The sequence below is a fragment of the Podarcis pityusensis genome, assembly GCF_964106645.2.
Source record: "Podarcis pityusensis genome assembly, chromosome: 10".
In the NCBI taxonomy this organism is placed as follows: Eukaryota; Metazoa; Chordata; class Lepidosauria; order Squamata; family Lacertidae; genus Podarcis; species Podarcis pityusensis.
This window is the reverse complement of record NC_138035.1, coordinates 67,163,105-67,179,508: the sequence shown is the minus strand read 5'-3', so window position 1 is coordinate 67,179,508 and position 16,404 is coordinate 67,163,105. Positions and strand designations below refer to the sequence as shown.

Below are 16,404 nucleotides of genomic sequence, written 5' to 3'. Positions count from 1 at the left end.
CCCAATCATAATCCTCTGCATGTTGTGGGAACACCAGAAGTAAAGACACTATGGTGCAGTGATACACTGATCCTCTACTTTCCCTATTAGTTAAGGAGAATGGCATATATTAGTACCAAAGGACTATATATGAGAGCTTGCTCAGGTTGATGGATGGAGAATGCAGAGAGGGAACTCTGGAGAGGAATGAACTGGTGAGTTTGGAATCCTTGTATTTAATTGCTATTACAATGTTGTTTTGTTACAGAGGAATTCCTGGGAAGAAATGCGGCACGATAATAATGACAGCAGAGGAGCTCAACTGTTGCCGGGTAAGTTCACATTTTGGTTTTCTTTTGCCAAAGTATATTGTTTGTCTCCTAGTTAGCAGAGAGTACAATTCAAAGTGTTGGTGCTGACCTTTAAAGCGGCAAATGGCCTCAGTCCAGTATAGCTGAAGGAATGTCTCCACTCCCTCATCTCACACTGAGATCTAGCACCAAGGGCCTTCTGATGGTTCCCTCACTGCGAGAAGTGCAGTTACAAGGAACCAGCCAGAGGGTCTTCTTGGTAGGGGCATTCACCCTGTGGAACACCTTCCCATCAGATGCCAAGGAGATAAGTAACTATACAAGCTTCCCTGCATGGGGAAGTTTTAAAATGTTTAATTATGTTTTTATGTATGTTGGAAGCTGCCCAGAGTGGCTAGGGCAACCCAGTCAGATGGGTAGGGTACTGTTGTTGTTGTTGTTGTTGTTGTTGTATTAAATCCATGTGTATATTGCTAGACTTTTAAGACTAGCTATTGCATGCTTATACAGTGGTACCTCAGGTTACAGACGCTTCAGGTACAGACTCCGCTATCCCAGAAATAGTACCTCGGGTTAAGAACTTTGCTTCAGGATGAGAACAGAAATCACGCGGCGGCAGCACAGCAGCAGGGGAGGCCCCATTAGCTAAAGTGGTATTTCAGGTTAAGAACAGTTTCAGGTTAAGAATGGACCTCCAGAACAAATTAAGTTCTTAACCTGAGGTACCACTGTAATCAGACTTTGAAGAGTAGACGTCTTGGCATTTGCTATAGAAGTAGAGCTAATCTTATGCTGCTTTAAATAATTAAATCTATTTAGGAACAACAAAGGACACAGCCTTATACCAAGTCAGACCATATATCTCAGTAATACTGTCAAACCTCGGTTTTCGAACGTAATCCGTTCCGGAAGACCCTTCACCTTCTGAAATGTTTGACAACCGAGGCACAGCTTTTGATTGGCTGCAAGAGCTTCTTGCACTCAAGCAGAAGCCGCGTTGGACGTTCAGGTTCCGAAAAGCTTACGAAAACCGGAGCATTTACTTGTGGGTTTTCGGCCTTTGGGGGCCAAAACGTGCAAAAATGGAGCCCTTCGAGAACTGAGGTTTGACTGTATTGACACTGATTGGCAGTGGCTGTCCAGGGTTTCAGACAGGAGTCTTTGCTACGTGAAGATACCACAGATTGAACCTGGGTTATTTTGCATGCAGAACATGTCCTATCTACCACTGAGCTGCAGCTCCTCCTCAAGGAATATTTTGTGTTGATGCATAGTCCCAGTTTTTATTAGTCTTAAAATTTAACAGGACTTATCATTGTTAAACCAAGTATGTATGCATGGATGCTGGAGCTAAATGCAAGGCTCGTTGTAATAAAATGGCTACCACATGTAGACAGGTCAAAATCTACATGCTTTTCTTCACGAGTAGCTGCTTTCCTTGTGGATCATTCAGGACTATTTGTTTTGCCTCCGCAATGTTGCAACAGTGTGGAGAAAACAGCATGGTAGTCACATACCAAATTCCTGGTCCTGAATGGCTTGTCACGTAGAATCAGCAGCCAGTGGGTGCAGTTCAAATAGCCTTCAACCAGAGAGGATATGAGCTCACATAAGCAAAACACCTCCCTATACATAAAAATGTGTCAGAAAAGGGTTGCTTTATTAATTCTTTTGTTCCCTTTCTATTTATTTTAGCAATTTATATACCATTTAAAGCTGTGGTTTCTAAGTGATATTTTTTCTGTTGATACAGTTTTGTGGCATTTTATGCTATTGTATTTATTTTATATATTTTTTTTAATTAACTATTATTGGAGGTTGTCAAAGAGCAGAATGGAGAGCAAATAAAGAATATCTCCTGTTGTAGAACTAATATGAATTCTAACATGATATTTGGGTAATTGCAGTGGGAGAAGGAACAAGAAATCCTTGCTATCTCTTAATTTGTAATTGAAATTTTGTTACAGTATAGCTTCAGAAGCCTAAAATTATGAATAATTTGATTAAAATATTTGATATGATGTGTGTGACACAAATAATGACTCAAAATTCATGACTGTGTTCCCATCTTGGTAGCAAATGAAAAGAAAACAAAAAATTACTTTGTAGTGCCTCTTTTTTTGGTTAGTAAAATGAAAGCAGTGTAAACTTGATGCCTAATACTTATGCAGTTTTTAATCAGTGTAAATAGTATGCTTGGTATAAATTATATACTTAATTTGTATTACACTCTTCTATTATTAGGATGCTGTACTGATGCAGTTTTGTGCTAACAAATTGGACAAGAAAGATTTCTTTGGGAAATCTGATCCCTTCCTGGTATTTTTTCGCAGCAATGAAGATGGCAGGTAGATACTCTTATTTTCTTCTATTAAACATGAAGTCTTGTAAATTATAGGGGTGACCAGGGGATTTTGTGTGTAGTGTATTAAAAGTTTCTCTTTCACAGTGCACTTGTCTTATTTTTTCTAGACTTACAAACCTCTTGTTTCAAAATACAAGTCACAATTACACTGATGAGGAGAGAATGTGTATTTCCTCCATATGCCTGCTTCAATAGCTTTTTAAACAAACCAACAATATTTCATATTTATGCAATTTTTCAAATGTGGTCTTGCTCAAAAAAATATAAATCACTAACAGATGCTTATAATGAATAACAGTGATTTGGGTATCTAGGTTTCTTAGATAAGTCTAGGTTTCTTAACTTTTCAACTAAAAAAAATCCTGAACTGAGGAAAAAAACAGCTGGAGTGGTTAAAAACAATATTTACAGTTTCAGCAGTCTTGTATCTTTAGAGATTAGAAATTGAAACAGTCCAGTGCTCTAGGGAACTCTTTGCGCAAGCACCTCTGTGCATTAAATATGCCTAAATTGCCTATTTTAGTGGGTTGGTACTGGAACAATGAGTAAGATACTGGTTTTATGCAAGAGCAATCAACATATTGAAAAGGGTAAACTAGTAATCATTATATACTTGGACTTCCAAAATACTTTTGGCATAAGATGGTGAGCCAGTAATTGTTTATGGAAAAGGAGACAGAGTTACACAGAGTTCTCATGACAGAGGAAAGTAGGCAGTGCTCCCCATATCTGGTATGGGTCTGGTGCTATTTAATATTTTTTGTTAATGATCCAGAATTTTGGGTTTGTAATAAGGCAGATTAGTTTGCAGACGACATGCTTCAACATGCTAACAACACTATGTTCTGGAAGATTTTTGGTTACTTACTCATTTATAGCAGGGGTGGCTAACCTTTGGGTCCCTAGATGTTGGACAACAATTCCCATCAGCCACAACATTTTTTGGGAGGGACAAATGTTAGCCACCCCTGACTTGCAGCCGTGGACAAATCGCTTTTCTCTCTGCCTTGATAGTATCCAAGTATATATATATAGTTGCTATACATCAGATGGCGGTGAGATGGAGAAAACTGTAAAAGAACCTATTGAAAGTTGCTTGTGGCAACACTGCTTTCTGACGGCATGTGCATCTTCATTTGCATCAGTTGGAATCCATTGTCTGGTTGGGTATGATCTCATCTGGGAACATGGCAGGAAAGAAAAGACCTGGTGTGTGCATCTTCATCTCCACTTGGGAATCTGCAATGATGAAAAACGAGACCAATCCTATTTTCATCCCTCATGATTTACTATTGGCATCCATTTTGTCTGGAGTCCTCATAGTAAGCCATAAGCCATGGTTTTCTGTGAAGGAGCAGCACACAAGTGCATGCTGCTGAATTGCTCCCCTTTTGTTCCTCCCTTGTAGAGTCAGAAGCGACAAATAGCAAGTCTTGGCTTAGTTGCAACGTGTGAACCAACACTCATGGTTTGTTTCTGACCAAACTGTAATGTTAAACCAAGGTTTCTTCTTTGCTTACTGATCCTGGCAATTTGTTCAGGAGAAGCAAATTGTGAGTGTGGTTCACATGCTGCTTGTTCACAGAATGGAGCCATTGTAAAGAGGAAGACCCAGTGAGCTGTAACAAGGCTTATTCAAGATCACTTAACCCGAAGTAGTTAGATACTTATACCCTTTAATCATCGTGTCGTGCTCATAATCACCGTGGTTTTTCCATAGTTTCATATGTGCTTACACGGATGATATGGGATTCTACTCTTGGGTTAGTGATTGTGAGCACAGAACCAGAAATGGTGAGTTTTTGGTACCACATCTAGGTGTTTGGGTCAGGTCACTAGTTGCCATTGGCTGGAGCATAATTTCACTATTTAGAACAGGCTTCTCCTGTGGCTCTGCCCTTTGATTTCCAGCAGGGAAGAGGAAATCTGGGAATTTCATTCCCCACAGACCATTGTGCATGGGAGTAGACAAGGCACCAGACATACCCTGAAATCCTTGCAGCTTTCTGAGCGTTGCAGAATGAGAAAGCAACAGACATACAAACATTGGGGGCAGGAGAGCAGCATGTTCACCGTTCCTGCTCTAGAAGCTTCTTATTGGTGTCGACAATTAAAATATTGATATTCTCTGTGTTTAGAAATATACCAGTATGAGAGAAGGTCAGTAAACAGCACCATAGCTGTTGCATCCTGGTGCAAAGGAGACAACTTGTCTTGAGGCTTTTGTTCTGTCTTCAGAGAGGTAGAAAAAAAAATTCAGGCACCTCCTCCCTGCTTTAATCCCAAACGGCAACATCTAATAATCAAGAACTCTTGCTGCAAAACATTATAAGGGAAGGAGTCTGAATATTTTCTTCCTCACATACGAAGTGGTACAATAGCCCCATCAAAGCGCCCTCCTCTGCTTGCCAGAGTTCCTCCTCCACTTCCTGCTGCTACCCATCATGTGGGCTCCATAAAAAGAAAAAGAAGTGTGGTATAGCTATATGTGTAGATTAATTTGAAAGCTGTTCGCATGACTAAAAATGAAATAGTGCTCATTTTTTCGAAAAAAAATTCTCAAAAATTACAGTGTATTCCCACTTGGTGGATTTGTTTTGAAAACTATCAAGTGGACTATAAATACCTTTAGATAAGTATTAAAATAAGAAAAGCTTGTTTGTGTTTCAGCTTTACAATCTGCCACAAGACAGAAGTGATAAAGAATACATTAAATCCAGTGTGGCAGGCATTCAAGATATCTGTCAGAGCACTTTGCAATGGAGATTTTGACAGGTAAGAGTTAAACCTTTCGTCTTAAGTAAAGTTTTCAAAGATTGGAGGTTCCTCAGTTTAGTTTAATCTTTTTAGAAGGCATAATATCAGTTCAAAACTTTAAGTAAATGTTAACATCACCATCATTCATTTAGTTAAGTGTTCATATGTAAGAGGTACATGGGGTACTGTAGTATTTTCAGTATAGTAATAGGTACCACTCTCCACAGATGATTGACAAGCAGATAAAAAGCAAACTCTCTGGAAACATGGAGCCACTGTTGCTAGTGCACTAAGAAACTAGTTACTGCTCTTTGTCACTGCAAAGCAAATACTGATGATACTGCTTTTCTCAAGAAAAATTCTTTTTGTTAAAGGTTCCTGGAGGTGTCCTCTTACTCAGAATTTATGGGATAAAAACCAGCCTACAAAGCAACTAACAGAATGTGCTGGTGCTTCCTTCCTTCTTTTTCATAAGTAGCAGTCATCACATGAACATCTAGTGAAACAGAAATGGATGGAAAGGTATCTTCCCCATCTTGGTTACTTCATTCAGTTGTTTTTATAAGTCAGATCACTGAGGCGCTTACAGACATTGCTGATGCCATCTCTGCCTCAGCTGATCCACCTCGTCTTCTGTCTTTTCCATCTTATGGGCCACATAAGAAACTGAGTGGAAGGCAGACGTTTTATAACAGTCCGATAAGGTTATATCATAACCCAGGCAAATCAAGGCATTCAGAACTAAGCAAACTAAGTAGAATCAGCAGTGGCACTTCTCAGAATGAGTTTCATGCTTGAGTTCTAGAAAACCTAATAGCATTCACCGTCTTTCCTTCATTTTCAGAGGAAAGCCCTCCCCCTTTCAAATTAGAGGGGGATTAGTCATACCAAACTTCAGAACTTTAATGATATAAATTGCCTCTAAGAAATAAATATTTACAAGACAACTTAAATACTTTGGAAAATAACCTTGCTTAATTATCTGACCTCAATATTTGCTTGAAATGGAAATGAAATAGATGCAATTAGGTTAGACTTAACTGTTGAAAGGATTGCACCTTTAGTATTCCAAAACCTTCCAACGGGGCCAATCTGTTTGAAGGCAAATTCCTTCCCAGCTCTGAATATGGAAGCCATTAAAGAACCACAGCAAAGCTAGTAATCACATAACCTAGAAAAAGAAATTGTAATATAAAACAAGCCCCAAAGCATGAATATTGAGTCCCAGGAGGCAAGCGGGAGTGACGCCTGTTCCACTCTGAAGCCCTGCCCCCATGGACTGGCCAGAATTCAAATTTGGGACTGGTGGGAACTCCCGCACTGAGATTTCCCAACTGCTGGCTGCCCACCCCAGGACTCGGTAAGCGGCCATTGTAAACATAGTTTGTGCCTGAAAACCCCTGAGCTAACTTATGACAAATGTTTATGACTCCACATGATGCTTTGCTACTTAAGAAATTTATATATACAAGTTAATACCCTCATTTGACTTGGGACTGAGCAGAAAGTCAAAACAGTGTCTAAAATAATTGATTTCTGTGGTTGACAAGGAATTCAGTGAATTTTCATGAAAAGCACCTTTCCCAATAAGACCATCACAGGACTAGAATAGGCTGCAACTTCTGCTGAAGAGACCTGCAAAGCTGTTGCTGGAATCTTCATACAGCATTATTAGCATTTTAAGAGAGATGTAATTTTTATTAACAATTCTCATCTGTAATCCAGAAGCATACACACCAGGGAATGCCATATTTTCCATCCTTTGTTTGGCTGTTGGTATATCCTGCCCTTTCATGTGATTGACTGGAGATTTTGCTGTGGCAAGGAATTTGCTCCTGGGGAAGAAAAGTATTTCTCTGAGAGTAGATCCAAGAATCCACATGTTTCCTATTACATTTTTCTTGTACTGTGCTCTTTAAGAATACCTTTCTCCTAGTTATTAGGTACACTAGCAGCAGTACTTACCGTATATCTTATTGCTACATCTGCCTGTCAATCACCCATGGAATGAGTAGTTGTTAGTTTGGATAACTGGACCTACCCTCATAGAAATGTATAGCTAGGGAAAAATCTAAATATGCTGCACTTGCTGTGACAACTTGGTTTAGTACTTATTTGTTATAGAATACAGCCTCCTTAAAGTGCCATTTTCTTACAATTGGAATATGACAAATATTTGTACCTCTCTAATCTAGATCTTAATACAGTCTGTCCCAACTGTTCTAGACTTATGATGGTTTGGTTCCATGTGCTTCAGATATCTCTGTACCACAAACAAAATTCCTTGAGATGTCCTGAGATACAGGGTGATTCCATGAAATAGAAAAAGCTGTTACTGTCAGAAGAAAATGCATAAGACAGTAATTCAGTAATTGCCAAGAGTCATTTACCATTGACAAGAATGGTATTAAATATTTCAGAGCAAAACTGTAATGCTTAGGAACATAAGTTGCCTTTTACAAAGTCATTCCACTGGTTTATCTACCTCAGTACAGTCTGCTCTGACTGGTAGTGCTCACCCACTAACAGGCCGCAGGTGGCGCTGTGGTCTAAACCACTAAGCCTCCTGGGCTTGCTGATCCGAAGGTCAGCAGTTCAAATCTACGCGACAGGGTGTGCTCCCGTTGCTCTGTCCCAGCTCCTGCCAACCTAGTAGTTCGAAAGCACATCAGTGCAAGTAGATAAATAGGTACCACTGCAGCGGGAAGGTAAACAGCGTTTCTGTTCGTTCTGGCACTTGTCAAGGTGTCCCATTGTGCCAGAAGCAGTTTAGTCATGCTGGCCACATGACCTGGAAATCTGTCTGTGGACAAATGCCAACTTCCTTGGCCTGAAAGCGAGATGAGTGCCGCAACCCCATAGTCTCCTTTGACTGGACTCAACCCTCCAGGGGTTATTTACCTACTTAACCTTTTGCTCTCCAGAGATGCCGGCTAGAATTGTTTCCCAGTCCCACCTCAGGATACTGTGGATTCAATTTGTAAATTTCGGCTTACAAAACATTTGTTCTATCATGGAGTTATGGCCAGTTGAATTTTCAATGAAAGTTGTTCCAAATCCATGGTGTTTATTCTCACTTCTTTGTTTAATGTTTATATATTCTGTGATTATCCTGATCCGTATTATCTTGTTAACTGTGGAGGAGCAAGGCTTCACCATTGTGGCACCAGCACTACAGAACTCCCTTTTCCAGGAATATGATAGGTTATTCACCTTGCACACTTTTCACAATAAAACCTACCCATGCATTGCTGGAACCTGTTGAGTGTAGTGGTTAATTTTTAAATGAATTTTTATTATTGAGGCTTTTAGATGTTATGGTGTGTTGCCTTGAGCACCTATCTGTTAGAAATGCAGCCGGAAATGCTTACAAATAAATTATATTCTCCTTTGTTTTAATCACTTTCTAAAAAAACAAATTAGATATTTAAATGAAAAATACAAGTAGTAAAGTACATTACTCATTTATTTCTGTTGACAAGTTTTTTAGTATATGTGTATAGCTTTTTCTGTGTTTTATTTGTTTCTCTTCAGAACAATTAAGATTGAAGTATACGACTGGGATAGAGATGGAAGGTAATTTTTTTATTGCACAGCATTAATTGTTCAAAAGGAATTGTATGGCGTACATACTCATAGAATATTTGGGCAGCTTTTGGAGTTTTATACCAGTTATTCCTGTGCTTAAAAGCTTTAATGTAGGAATGTGTGTGCTTGCAGGAAATAACATGAGTCTGCTGAGCCACTCCCTTATTGATTGTGCACATGGTTATTTTGCAATCTGATGTATACCAAACCTCTTCATTATGCATTTTGACACGGGAGAGGGTTTTAAAAATGCTTTTAACTCCACTTTGTGAAAAAATAACAATTCACATTTTATGGGGAAATGGTATGTAATCATGTAGATAATGAACCAGATAAAAAATATTTCCTAATGCTTGGGTTTGGTTGATAACAGGAGCCTATTAGTGAATTTCATGGAGCAATGAAAAACTTTCGAATATAAAACAGAGCGCCAAATTGTGGGGCGTTAGACAAATTCCTAAAATGCCTCTTGTACTGGGAAGTGTTAGCTAGCATTTTGTTCACACCTTGACCTACAATAATACAGCTTATCCGCTAATCTGAATTTTTGTTTGTTTTTGTTTCCTAGTCATGACTTCATTGGAGAATTCACAACAAGTTATAGGGAGCTATCTAGAGGACAGTCGCAGTTTAATGTCTATGAGGTAACAGTAGATTTTTTTATATCCTCAAGTACAGGTAATAAACATCATGAATTGTCTATGTGCCCTTTTGTAATATGGGCCAGCACTATATAGTTTAACTACCTATCTTTTAGTAATAGAAAGCAGAAAATCTGGACAAAATCCATAAGTCAAAGTGTGCGAACACACTTTCTAGAAATGCAGTCAATATATTTGTGGGTTCATTTTATAAAGATAAACACCATTTTATTATATAGCTTGAGTTTTCAACATAGTTATTGAACCTGTATACGTCGTGTAAAGGATAGCTCCCTTGGTAGAGGATGAAACTCTTAATCTCAGGGACATGGGTTCGAACCCCACATTCCTTTCTGGTGTTGTTTTTTTATTATTATTTCCACTGCTTTCTGTTCAATAGCTCAGGTACGAAAGTCAGCCTAGTTGAAAGGAATTGGGGAAGAGATGCTCTTTCCACCCCTGTCACCTCTGTACTTCCCACTCCCTTCCCACTTCCAAAGGGAGAAAAAGGAAGGGACATTAGTAGTAAGTTAAAAGTGAAATACCTGGCCAATAGCAATGTCTAGAGGTTGAGAGTGACTGAATTATATGACTGTATGGAGTTTCAAATATGAGGTGTAGCTAAGGAAAGAGGATGGAGGTGTAAAATACATGTATCAGAGGAACTCTAACCTCTGAAAAGTATATTTTTAAAATTAAGAAAAGAGCAAAGTGCAATGTTGTAAAAATAAGTAAATTTTCAATAGGCGGCAGGCCATCACATGGGTGTTTATTTGCTACCTTTCATCAAGGCAGGAAACGTTTAGAGTTGAGTTCGGCTCCTTCCTGCCCTCATTTGGTCTGTTTTTCTGTGTCATCCAGGGTGGACCTATTCAGCTCAGCTTAGCTTAGCTTTCTGTATTCTGTGGACCTTGCTTTGTAAGTTGTGTGAGTCAATGCAAAAAGAAGAGATGATAAATGATAATGTTTATAGGCAAAAATTGAAAGATTACAGAGTGAAAAATAGATTCAAGAAGATACAGATGGGATAAAGGAAGATCAACAAAAATTATATTACAGTAATCAAGCCTCGATGAAGTAAAAGAATAAGCAAGCATTTTAGCAGTATCATTAGAGATAAAAGAACATATTTTAAAAGTGTTAACCAGTTGATGATATGATACTGAATGTGCCTAGATCTGCAACCGAACTAGATAAGTGTCTGTTTTAAAAAATCACATCCAGTTTCTGGTGTGTGAAGGAGGAGATAGAAACACTACTAAGAGTTAAAGGAACCAAATAAGAAGCTGAAGGAAGAAACTTAAGAAAATCAATCTCCCAAGAAATTCAACTGAAGAAAGTGAGAAATCATCCAAAAAGAACTAAAGGAAGACATGCAGTGAGATGAGTAATTGAAGATGAGGTAGAATCAGGAACTGAAAAATATAACTCTAAATCACTAACTTGAAAATGGAAATAGCAAAAGAATGCAAAGAGAGGTTGAGAGAGCATCAGAATAAGGGTTTCATTTTAGAAAGCAGAGTACATACAGTAAATGGATAGAAGACATGAAGCAGAAAAAGACGTATCAAGAGCAGTTAGAGTGATAAGGAAGTAAAATGAAATATCAGAATTTAGGAAACCAAGTTTATACAAATATTGCAAAATAATATTATGGTATCAAAAGGAAAGGAAAGATATGATCACAAGCAAACTGAAAATTTTGTGACATTTTTCAGACGGTAAAGGAAAATCATTAATAGAAATTAAAGCAAGGATAGGAATCAGATTGGTTAAAATCCAAAAAGCACATTAGAAGATATGAATTCTAAACAGTGTGCAAGTACAGCCAGCTTCAAGAGTTTAGAAACAAAGGGCGGCAGTTATGCTAGATAGAGAAGGAAGTCTCAACAAGAGACGTAACCACAGATGACTTCCTCAAAAAGAAAAATTCCAGACTTCAAAGAGAATATGAAAACATGCAGTGAGAAAAGCAATATAGGGGAGCCATACTAAATGCAGTGCCCCCCCAACTCCTGTTATCCCTGACCATTGATCATGCTGGTCAGTGCTGATGGGAGTTGTATTCCAAAACATCTAGGGAGAACACCAACTTAGGACAGGAGGTGTCCAGGGTAGGGAATCTTCTGGGGGGGGTCACACCTGATGGGATTTACAGTGATTCATAGCTGCCAGCAAAGAAGCAGCAGATGGGTTTCAATATCTCTTGGGAATGTGAATTTAAGGAACAGTAAACAGTAAAGCTATTCAACTATTACAATTTTAAGCAATGGAAAGAGTAGCTTAGAACGGATGGCTGTATTTCATTTTCTATCTGCCCTCCCAGCAACTTCCATCTTCTACCCACCAGACTGGAAGACAACTGTGCAGAACTTATCTATCCCCTGATATCAAAGCTGACATAAATCCAAACTGAGCTCCCTTTATACTTTGCCTCTCTGCAAGCCTCACTCATTTCTTCCTGCATGCCCCTAGACGGGAACAAGGCTTCCTTTGAATGTTTCTTTCCCTGCCACCCGCAAGATTGATTCCAGTGACAAGAACTGGTGGAACGCTGTATTTTTTATTCAATCCAGTGAAGGGCTTTTTAGCTCAGCTAGTGGAATGACTGCCTCTGTTACAAGTCAGTGAGGAAGATGGGGGTGATGGAAAACAGGGAGCATTCCTTATAAAATCTTTTAGTATCAGTTTGCCCTGATGTACACATAAATGTGAGCAGCAGCAAAATGCATCTCAGGGGTCCTTGCTAGGGTCATACACATCTCCCTGTCAAATGGGTTGTGCTGGGTTAGGGAGGTGTTTGAAATGTGCGTGTAGGAAAGATGGAGTTCATTCATTCATTCATTCAGCCTTTGTTGGCATAATGAAGGTGGAGTTTAGAAGCAGGGAGCACGGCAGAGTTAAAAAAACGTGCGTCTTAACAATTTAAAGAGATTTGTGTTGACAAGCAGAAAAGTTAACGTGCCTGCATTTTCTTTTCTAGGTTATAAACCCAAAGAAAAGGGCAAAAAAGAAAAAATATGTTAATTCAGGAACAGTTAAGTAAATCATTTCTTCATTATTGTTTTTCTATCCTTCCCAGCACATATTGAAGTGAGATATATCTAAGTAAGCGTTATCTCGGCAAGGTAAAGGTAAAGGGTAAAGGTACCCCTGCCCGTACGGGCCAGTCTTGACAGACTCTAGGGTTGTGCGCTCATCTCACTCTAGAAGCCGGGAGCCGGCGCCGTCCGCAGACACTTCCGGGTCACGTGGCCAGTGTGACATCGCTGCTCTGGCGAGCCAGCGCAGCACACAGAACACCGTTTACCTTCCCGCTATAAAGCGGTACCTATTTATCTACTTGCACTTAAGGGTGCTTTCGAACTGCTAGGTGGGCAGGAGCTGGGACCGAGAGACGGGAGCTCACCCCGCCGCGGGGATTCGAACCGCCGACCATACGATCGGCAAGTCCTAGGCACTGTGGTTTTACCCACAGCGCCACCCGCATCCCTTTATCTGGGCAAGAAGTTCTCTAAATAAGACAGGTGTCGTATTATGAGAAGAACTTGCTTTTTTTGTTGTCAAACTATAGATGAGCTGGTTCATTTTCTATCGAAAATGCGCCTTCCCTGGGAATTAAATAGCCAGTGTTAAAGTTCACAGGTGAGTGCTTGAAGCTCCTGGACTGAATAGTGTTGGTTTAACTGAAGCTGATTGTGTCTTCCTGAACACTTTAGAAGTGAAGTGTAAATGGTTGTTACTTTGTTGAAACAAGGAGAGATTGTTTTTCCTGGCTAAAACTAGGAGCAAGAAAGTCATAGCATCTTTTGCTTTGTTCACAGGGCAATAGGTATAGCCAAAGCATTCTTAATTTGGCTTTGGTAATAATTTTGACCAGACTCCATGACATTTTAAAAAACTAATTCATGGGATGATGCAGCCAGTCTCTGAATGCATAGAGATACATGTGCACAGCTCAGTGTATATATGAATTGTTTGGCTCTTACAAGAGGGTTGGTAGGGGAGGTGAATTGGTGGAAGGGAATCTGCCAAGTGGAACAGCTTGTATATAAAGAGGCTGGAAGAGAAATTATGGTGGAGACTCATAGATATTGTGAGTGCTGGGGTGAGAGAAGTGTGTGGAGTGGGGTTGGGGTTACCAATACATGCCATTTCCACACAAAACCATCTTTGCTTCAGTATATTGGATAAGTTTAAAAATAATTCTGAAATACAGTACAGAAACTTCTATATTTGTGCCTGTTTTGAAGGTTGATGTTTATTACTTGTTCTGTGTCACTTGCTCTCAGGTAACGTTACTTTCCTTCCTAGTGGAAACCGAAGTTTCATTTCTTGATTATATTAAAGGCGGGTAAGTGATTCTTTTATAATACTGGTATCACAAAGGTTTTAAATTTCTTTATTTACTATTATTTGTATCCCACCTTTCATTGCAAATTCCAAATTCATTACAAATCATTCCAAGGCAGCTTACAAGTACCATGCAGTTACATATTTTTAAAACATAGTAAATAATATTATTCTATTATTATTGCCCTTCTCACAGGCAGTTGATGGTAGATCACGCTATGCAGGGGGAGGGGAAAGTCCAGCAAGAGCAGAACCACCCCCTCCTGTGAATTGATATTGCTGAGCTGGCCTTCGGTTGAAAGGTTTTCGCCTTTCAGGCAACAGCACATGACTCTTAGGTGTTTCAATGGACCAGTTTGTCACAGCTTGGATAGAAATGTCACTGGGTAGAATAAAAGATAAGGGGAACCCTCGTGATGAGTCTTGAGAAGCTGCACCAGTTCTCAGTGGGCAAAGCGTGGCGCCACTCCTCTCAGGTTACCAGCCTGCAGCGTCTCCACCCCCATTGTTCTACCCGGACACTGAGGTCCAGGGCTGATGGCCTTCTAGTGGTTCCCTCACTGCAAGAAGCCAAGTTACAGGGAACCAGGCAGAGGGCCTTCTCGGTAGTGGCACCTGCCCTGTGGAACGCCCTCCCACCAGATGTCAAAGAGAACAACAACTATCCGACTTTTAGAAGATATCTGAAGGCAGCCCTGTTTAGGGAAACTTTTAATGTTTGATGCATTACTATATTTTAATATTTTGTTGGAAGCCGCCAATAATAATAATAATACAGTGGTACCTCAGGTTAGAGACGCTTCAGGTTACAGACTCCGCTAACCCAGAAATAGTATCTCGGGTTAAGAACTTTGCTTCAGGATGAGAACAGAAATTGTGCAGTGGCAGCGCAGCGGCAGTGGGAGGCCGCATTAGCTAAAGTGGTGCTTCAGTTTAAGAACAGTTTCAGGTTAAGAACAGACCTCCAGAGAATTAAGTTCTTAACCCGAGGTACCACTGTAATAATAATAAGAATAATAAGAATAATAATTAATAAAAAATTAATCTAGTCAGCTGCCATGGCATTCCCCAGCAGGCATACTGGGGGTGGTATTTCAAGCTTCACATTGGAAGTCTTCTGGGTTTACAGATCCTGATCTAATTCCATACCAACCCTGCATACCTTCCTGTAGCCAATAAAGAGTTGTCCCCTGTTTTCACCCACACGGGTGTCTTGAGTTTTATATACCCCCGACACACTTTGCCTGGAAGGAGGGGGAGGCCTTCACAATTCACCTACCACGCAAATGGCAGCCATGCAGGTGGCAGCATCTGATTAGGATTGAGGCCATGGTACACGAGAAGGGGGGACCCCCCCCCCGTAGCATAGTACCAACAAAAGTTGCCCCCAGAGCTTCTATTTGCTGTGGGTGGAAAGCTGCTGGTAGAACAAAATAGTCATCTTAATCAGGAATGAGGCAGAAGGACATAGTGCCTTTGGTGGCCCCCACACCTGTGATTTAACAAGAAGAAGAAAACCAGACAAGAAAAATGACACATTTCACGTAATATCTAGTTTGATCCTTAGCTTTTGCTAATAAAGGTATTACCTAGTGTCAGGGAACTGCCATCGGAAGGAAGGGAAGTGAAAGGGCTCACACAGGTTGGGAGAGACTCAGCAGCTGAAGAGGGAACCAGTAGGGGGAGAGGAGCTGAGCTGAGGGAAAGTGAGCTGGAGGGATGGCTCAGAGACACTTCCAGCGAAAACAGTGGGGAGGTTTCAGGACCTCCTGTAGGGACACCCACTCCTCGCCGGAAACTGTCACGCAGAGAGTCCAGAAGACGTGTTTCCGTTAAGGAGCTTTTATGTTGGAAGCGATTCCGAAAGCAACCACTGTCGGAATCTGCCAGCGACTGACGGAGCCATGTTTAAGGGGCTCCGTTACAGACAGAGGTTTGCAAACTTGACCAAACTCTGAGGGACTAGGATTTTACACACAAGCAGCTCATCGTCCCATCACAGCATTCCGACAGTCTCCGTGAGCAGCTTGTGCAGGAGAAGGCATCATGAGCAACCCAGCCGGAACCGGAGAAGCAGGAGCTGGAGCGGGTCCAAGCCTGGAAGAAAGGTACCGGGTGTTGGAGGTCCAGCTAGCGCTGCAGACGGCGAGGCTTGAGGAGAGGAGGGCTCAGGATGCAGACAAAAAGGGGAAAGACACCCAGCTCGTCAGAAAGGTACCAGGATTGGTGCAGAAGTTTGGGGGGGAGCCCAAAGACTATCATGGCTTTCGGACAGAGATGCAATATGCCCTCAATCTGCAGTTTGATGAATTCCCTGACGAGGAATCACGAGTGGCTTTCGTGATTGGGCATCTTGAAAAGGGGGCGAGAGACTGGGTTAGACCCCTGATGGCAGCGAATAGTGACGTCC

At 40.6% G+C, this 16,404-nt stretch overlaps 1 protein-coding gene across 6 annotated transcripts in view; it reads left to right on the top strand.

Moving 5' to 3' along the window:
- Nucleotides 1-16,404, top strand: part of CPNE8 (copine 8) — a 61,068-nt gene that overhangs the window by 27,434 nt on the left and 17,230 nt on the right. For 4 of the 6 annotated variants that reach the window (XM_081023675.1, XM_081023676.1, XM_081023677.1 and 1 more), the window contains 7 exons: nucleotides 248-311; nucleotides 2,535-2,638; nucleotides 5,326-5,430; nucleotides 8,947-8,988; nucleotides 9,569-9,644; nucleotides 12,625-12,678; nucleotides 13,934-13,995. In XM_081023675.1, coding sequence (XP_080879801.1) covers nucleotides 248-311; nucleotides 2,535-2,638; nucleotides 5,326-5,430; nucleotides 8,947-8,988; nucleotides 9,569-9,644; nucleotides 12,625-12,678; nucleotides 13,934-13,995 — 507 coding nt within the window. Of the gene's footprint in view, nucleotides 1-247; nucleotides 312-2,534; nucleotides 2,639-5,325; nucleotides 5,431-5,810; nucleotides 5,935-8,946; nucleotides 8,989-9,568; nucleotides 9,645-12,624; nucleotides 12,679-13,933; nucleotides 13,996-16,404 lie in introns of those variants that run through there. The other 2 variants (XM_081023679.1, XM_081023680.1) reach the window with 2 other exon arrangements.